General features: G+C 43.8%; 1 protein-coding gene across 2 annotated transcripts in view; it reads right to left on the bottom strand.

Moving 5' to 3' along the window:
- Positions 1–104: 104 nt before the first annotated feature.
- Positions 105–7,377, bottom strand: part of lzts2a (leucine zipper, putative tumor suppressor 2a) — a 55,433-nt gene continuing 48,160 nt past the window's right edge. For both annotated transcript variants that reach the window (XM_033613567.2, XM_033613568.2), the window contains 6 exons: positions 5,198–5,860; positions 4,652–4,774; positions 4,324–4,470; positions 3,587–4,102; positions 3,344–3,448; positions 105–3,169 (listed from right to left, as the gene is read on the bottom strand). In XM_033613567.2, coding sequence (XP_033469458.1) covers positions 2,987–3,169; positions 3,344–3,448; positions 3,587–4,102; positions 4,324–4,470; positions 4,652–4,774; positions 5,198–5,860 — 1,737 coding nt within the window. In that variant the 3' untranslated portion in view covers positions 105–2,986. The remainder of the gene's footprint in view (positions 3,170–3,343; positions 3,449–3,586; positions 4,103–4,323; positions 4,471–4,651; positions 4,775–5,197; positions 5,861–7,377) is intronic.

Below are 7,377 nucleotides of genomic sequence, written 5' to 3'. Positions count from 1 at the left end.
AATCTCGCATACTACTGGACCAATCTGCCTATCATTTTAGGAACATTTGTGACTCTCGCAATTGATGTGTCTCCGTTAAAAAAAGCAGTCAAATCAACAGCAACTTTAAGGTGTGACAACTTGTTCTTTAATTAAAAACACAGTCATTTGTACAAGAAATGTACACATAAAAATATACATGGACAACTACATACTTTATGAATTACTGATGACACAACTTAAGTAAACATAAAAAAATGCACACAAAAGTACGAGAAGAATGCCACAAAAAAGAAAATGTGTTACGTTGCTTTGGTCTAGTCACAGTGGCTACATTTGAAATAGATATTTTGTCTAAATAAAAGACAATGTCACTCTGTTATACTATATAGTGTTTTACATATTTACACAGAAAACGGTTATGCAACACTGAGGAGAACTGAGATGTCTGGGGGGAAAAAAACAGAAGTCCAGGATGCGCACAGTCCTTTTCAGTTCTGTTTGCATCACCTGTGGTTGTTGTTAATCTGTACCTGTGCTGCACCTGTGGTGAGTGAGTTAACAGTCTACATCTGGTTGACAAATTAAATATGGTTGGACGAACCCAACATGATCCATTCAGTCACTTCCCATGGCTTTTTGTTCACAAGTTAGCAGACCTTTAATATTGTACAAAATCTCTCAAACCACAATGAATGTGGTAATGTCATGCAAAATATAGACTGATCAAATACACTGATCAAATTCTCTGAAAGGGGTTCGATTGAATTTCCAAGTATAGGAAACGTAACACTTTTGCTTCAGCTCCGACCTCAACTAAACGAAGAAGTCACTGAAAAATGGCCCCTCTCATGCTTTTAAAAACTAACAACGTGCACGAAACCCGACGACGAAGACATGAATCGGTGTGATATTATGATACTGATGATCAAATGAAAGATCAATCAAGATGGAGAGACAACAGGTCAAAACAGAGCCTAAAATAAAAGCTCCCGACTGTGTTTATCAGCTGCAAAGTTTGGTCATTAGAGTGTATGTTTGTGTCACACAGATTATATAATGTAAACATATTTTCATGCATTACAGTATTAGGTGCACTCTTTCTATGCTGCCGCCTCCATTTATAACTGATCCATCATTTGAAATACTGGTATGTGATATTTATATATATAGATGTCTTTATACTTTGTATATTAAACCCACACTTATATCAGTACTACAACAAAATATCTTCAGGTGCTATATATAAAAAAATATACAACATCTCCTCCATTATATAGATTTCCATTTAACTATTATTACTTGATATAGACTCTTTGTAAAATAAAAGTTCTCAGTCCATTACTTTTCTCCCGTGAAACCCGCCATGCTCAGTGTTACACACAGCCCTGCATATACTGGGAGAAAACAGCTTCAAATGTTAACATGCTCCTCGCTGCTTAATATTCTGGGCTCTGACAGCCGACCCGCCTTGAGGACATTCAGCATTGGAGCTACTGCATCTGCAAATTCTCATCTCACCGCTACCTTCACCAGCTTCTTCTGAAATCTGATATAACAAAGACATGCAGACATGCCAGTCTTGCTACCTGTATAGCAGTCAGTGAAGATTATAGTCTAGGGGAGACTGGGAAGACTTTAAAAGTGTTACTTGGCTATGGGCTGCCAAAAGCTAAATAAAGAGCACTAATGGGAATGAGGGAGAATAAACGGAAAGTCTGAATAAGCATGCCTTAAATCTCTCAGTGACGTCACGACCAAACTGAAAGAATATGCTCCATTTTTAGTTTCCTGATACCGACTGCCGCCTGTTATAAAAATAGTTGAGTAAGAAGCAGAGATGGAAAGAGAGAGAGAGAGAGCAGACATGGAGACAAAGGCAGAAATAGAAAGAGGGAGAGGAGAATCAGCAGCATCCTGGTGATACCTCCCATGCTACAGTCTGCTTCCTACTGCTACATAACTGTGAAATGTAAATGTCTATGTCAGAGCTTGCTGCTCTGTCTGAACGAGTTGACACATAGGTCAAATGCAGCAACATGACTGTGAGCAGTGTCCTTTAAACGGGTGGTTTTGGTGTCCTCAGACAAGGATGTCCACATGAGGATGTCCAAATTGGTCTGTTGAAGTTTCATGAAAAGCTTCACAAGAATGACGGTTGTATCCTGAACAAAAGAGCGCAGAAAAGTGATGCAAAATGAAACCATATTTCCCTTGGTGAGCAGATTCTTTCATTGTCGGTGATGACCTTTTATACTGCGTTTCTCTGGAGTGATAACAGTCACTTTACATTCTTTTTCAAATCTGCTGAGGAGCACAGAAATAAAAATATTCTTATCCTTTTATCATTTGTGAAATGTAACGAACTGCTGATCCTCTGAACACCATAAAATACAAACAGCAGATGTTGTAATATTTGGTGATTTTTTCCCTTCAGCAGTTACTTGGAGGACTGGTGCAGCTGTTGTTTGGACGGGTGATGAGATCATCATTAATGGGACTGCTGTCATGATGCATCATTACATGCATGCTGGTGGCCGGGGGTTTAACCTTGTGTGCTACCGAGAAAGGTGTGACTGTACTTTGACCAGACCGCTGTGCCTGTCGCAACATTTTTTGCTTGAAGTTCCCGACGATTTTCGATACCCTGATTTGAACGTGGTTTGAGATAAAAACACTTTCTTCGCTGCTTTTGCTCCCACAGAAGGAAAGAAGTCTTTGTGCTGGCTTTGTAGTGGAATAAAACCCATTAAAAGTGCCGGAGGGGACACTTTTAGTACTTGTCTGTTAGCAGGAAGTTAGGATGCACCTTTGGGAGATCTCCCTTTTTTTGACAGTGACAAGTGGTTGAGTGCTCGCTCAGTGGTCCAGGTAAAGCCATGTTGAGGATAGTGCAGTATTTGGCCCGGAGTTCAATGTCTGGTTTACATCCTCAGAGTCTTTTGGGAGTTGTGTTTCCATGTTTCTGTGCACATATTACTGGAAGTGTGTGTGTGTGTGTGTGTTTTTAGATCTCAGTGGCGGTGATTTCCTCAAAGTGGATGTCGTTGCTGCCACTGTGAACCTCATAGTCCTCCATGTCCCTGTTCTCCAGCTCCAGACTCAGCTCCCTCATCACTCGCTCAAGGTCCCGGTTTCGACGGTACATCTGGATGTAGTTCTGCTGCAGTTGCTTTTGGTAGCGGATTACCTGGGTGGAGGGAAGTATACTGAGTTAGTCAATCAGCAGGAGGATCTGAGTGGACTTTAAAATTTGTTTATTAGCCCTATCAATCTGGACATGTATGACACTGAATGTAAATAACAGAGATTAAAAGTCCATCATCAAGAAGTTAGAGAAAAACTTCTCCTTCCTCCTTTTTACCTTTTCCTTCTCCTCCTGCCACACCCTCCTCTCATCCTCAAACCGTGACAGTTGCTCCTCACTAGTCCGTCTCTCATACATGAGTTCAGCCTTCAGCCTGTCCACCTGAGAAAAGGAGACAGAAGAAATGTTGTCAGAAATGTGTGCAATAAATGTAGTGGAGTAAAAAGAGTAATATTTTCCTGTGAAACGTAGAGATTGTCATTACTAGTGCCTGGAAAAGGTGCAGTAACTGATTTGTACCTGTTGTCTGAGTCCCGCCACTGCTTCTGCATTCTGCCTCTGAGCCTTGGCTTCATCACTCTCTCCTCCCCAGACCAGATGAGTCTCCTCTGCATCCCGGTACAAAGACGGACTGGGACCGCCCCTCCCCACCACACCTCTACCCTGTTGGATGGAGAGGCTCATGCATTGCCCCTTCATGGTTAGATTCCCAGGTAAAGAGTGTCCGTTGTGATTGGACAGAGTGTCCCGGAGGCGGGATGACTCCTCTTCCAAGCGGCCCACTTTCTCCCGGAGCAGCTCAGCTTCGCTCTTGCGCCTCTGGAGTTCGTTCTCGCAGACCTCTAGCTCTAGAGATCGCGTCCGCAGGGCCACCCCGGCCTCCTGGGATCGAGCCTGGCTGGCTTGCAGTTCAGAACGGGCTTCTCTCAGCTGGGCCTTCAGCACCACGATGTCCCCAGCCTTCTGGCTGAGCTCCGACTGGATCTCCTTCAGCTGCTGCTTCAGGAGGGAGATCTCTCCTGACTTCTGACACACCTGAAGGATTGGAAAGGGAGTTAGAGAGAGGAGTGACGGTGCTGAAAATACAGAACAATTGCTCCTCATGGCAGACCTCTGACTCTGACATCTTTCTTTTGGGGGCATGTTTTGCTTTTGTTAGTGGGTCAAAGTGAAGATCTCCTGTCAGACTCAAAGAGGGATGCTATTGCTTTAATCACCCTGACCTAACACATCTCCAGTGTCAGACTCTCACTCACCTCCCACTTTGTCTCTTCCAGACGTGGTCCCAGCTGGGTCTGCTCCCTCTGGATGGTGGCACACCTCCTTTCCAATGTCTCTCTGTCCTGTAGCAGAGAGGAGAAGTCCTCCTGCAGCTTCTTTTTCTCTTGCTGTAGTTGGAATACCTGACGGCACAGAAACCCACATTATACAACTGCCATACATACTGAGACATATTTTAATCCTAGAATAAAACATGCACACTCACAGAAAGAATCTCCAGACTCACAACTTCAGTACAAGATGAGCAAAGTAACAATTTTAACATCTCTACATGTTTTAAAAGGTTTAAAATACTTAGCATACCTGTAACTGTAGCACCTGCTGTGCCCTCTGGGCCTTCTGAGAAGCCTGCTTCATCTTTGTTGCACAGCTCTGTCTCAGCTCCTCCATCTCTCTTTCACAGCGACGCTGCTTCTCCTCATACACCTTTCAGAGCGAAATACATGGGCGAGAGGTCAGTGTATCATCTGGTATCAGGTTGTGACCATTAGTTGCTGTACATGTAGAGTGACTTAAATTAGTTAGAAAAGTTGTTAACCCTGATAACAAGTCAGGTAAAGCAATATTTTAGTAGTTTCAGGAAATTCAATGGTGCAGCAACAGCTATCAACATGTTTTTTAAACGCTTTGAGCAATAAAGTACAACATATGTTCTTTGTAGTTTCCATGTTGTTTCCACATTATGACTTGAACATACCAAAGTCAGAACAAATACTTCCAAACTTGGTAAACAGGGCCATCAGAGGAGCGCATGAAAACAGCACTACATCATATCAAGTACCGTAGTTTATTTGGTATTTTGAAGGAGGGTTTGTCCAGTGTGTGATGGCATTAGTGTCTATGTGTCACCTGGCAGATTGCAGCTTCATTCTCATCCAGATTTTCCCGGAGCTGCTGGAGCTCCAGGTCTCGTTCCCTCAGCTTCTCCTCAAGCTCCCTCACAACCGCCTCATAGCCCTCCACCGGTGGCGGCGAGTGGCCACAGGACCCACTGTCCGACAGGGGCTGCCCGCGCCCACTTAGAGACCCAGAGCCTGTGCTCTTGCTGGATGAGGAACGTCCACTGTCTGAGTTACTGTGGCCGTGGCTCCCAGTACCACCTGAAGTGTTTCGGCCCAGGCTTTGCACGGGCTCCAGCTGGCCCCCGGAGCCAGACCCGGAGCTGGAGCCCTCACTGGGGGCCAGACTGTAGCCTGTGCTGCTGTGAGTAGGGAGGCTGGAGAGGGAGTTCCTTCCTGAATCTGACATGGAGCAGGACTGGCTGCTCCGAGCATTGCGACCTCCGCTGTAGGAGTTGCGTTTCCCATCAGAGCTAGAACTGCTGCTCCCTCCGATGCCGGTCGTGCCGCTGGAGCTGCTGGGTCCCCCGAGGGGCAACAGGAGGTTGAGGCTAGCCTGGCTCTCTGACAGACTGCTGCCCGCTGGCCGTGGTGACAAGTACTGCACCGAGTGACGATTCTTGGGAACGACGGGTTTGAACGCTGTTGGACGGATCAGCACTTTCTCCATGTTCTGAAAGTACATAATTATGGAAAAAAAACAGCATTAGTGATTGATAAAGGCTAAGCTGGGCTAATTAGCAACGGCTGAATAAAACTCATTAGAGAGGGGTGAGTGATATGCTGGCAGGTCACCCCTCCAGGCTCTGATTAGTTTAATTTGGTTTAATTGATATTCATGGCCTTCGTTAAGCAATTTTCTTAATGATTTTTCCTATCATCTAAGATATAGAGAGACAGGGAAGAGAAGAAGAGGACAGAGGAAATCTGATTAAAGGGCAGAGAAACAGAGAGGAGGGAGAAGAGTGGAGGAAGAGGCTAGACAAAGACAGAGGGGGGTGGAAGCTCATCGCATGTTCTGTAAGCATTTTTCTTAATGATCTTCCTCAGGGTTCACTAAATACGTCAGTGAATGTAAGCGAGCTGTGACATTGATCATGATGTGTCTGCAAGGTGAGTAGCTGTCAAACGATCCATCTGAGCCTGTCAGGCCGGTGATTAAGCTTCCCTCTGGATCGATGGAAATAAATAGCCAATTAGACAGCTGAGGTAATCTGCTGTAAAACATGTCAGCACACGCTGCAGAAACACTCACATCTGCTTCAGTGTTTCAGGAGTACAGTGTGTATTCCAGGGAGAGAGGAGAAAAAAGTCCGTGCTATAGTATTTAATGTAATCTTGAGCTGTAATTAAAGAAGACGTTTTCCTATAAATATCTTTAGGTCAGAGGTCACAGTCATCTTCAGTGTCATGCTTACAGATGCTGTTTCTTTATAACTCTACTAATGTATGTCACATACAAAATGTTATTATCAGGTAAAACAAATAGCATTTCTAGAGCTCATCCTGTGTAGGAGGTTTGAGGCAGATACCAAAATTCAAGTTTAAGAGAGAAATAAACACTTGCAAACTTTTTTGAGAGCTTTCAATCACATCTCAAGGACAGCATAACTGAATGGAGTTTGCTCAGAAGACTATGATGTGGTTAAAAGCTCTGTGAAAAGAATGTAAGTGGACCTTGAGTGTCTTGTCTCAAAGTCAGTGGGTTTTTAGTTAGATGCCTGAAATATGGTCTGTGGTTAACACAAGCTTCAGAGATTTTCAAGTTTTGTTCTACGACATAAAATACATCAGTAAATATCCCACTCGAGAATTTTTAAGCTTTTACATGTCTTAAAAAAGGCGGTTGCTGACAAGCAGACAAATGAGACTAGAGAACGTCATCATGCTGAACTGAAGAGTCTTTGAGTGCCTTGAAAAGCGCTATATAAGTATAATGTATTATTTTTATCAACATAGCTTTCCAGCCTCGTTGCGGTGGCAACCTTGAGGTCATGTGACCATGGCTTAGTTTGTTTGTAGCCTAACGTTAGCTTTTTATTTCTGGTGACTGCATTTAGGCTTCAAAAATCACATAAGTGGTGTCTGTGAGGATTACCCTGCTGAACATCATAGTATCTTAAACATTTGTCTGCTGCAGAGCTTATTTTCTGCAATGATCCAAAATCTTATAGAAAAGTCCCATAGGCT

This window comes from Epinephelus lanceolatus, chromosome 17, assembly GCF_041903045.1.
Source record: "Epinephelus lanceolatus isolate andai-2023 chromosome 17, ASM4190304v1, whole genome shotgun sequence".
NCBI lineage: Eukaryota > Metazoa > Chordata > Actinopteri > Perciformes > Serranidae > Epinephelus > Epinephelus lanceolatus.
This window is presented reverse-complemented; position numbering and strand designations above follow the sequence as displayed.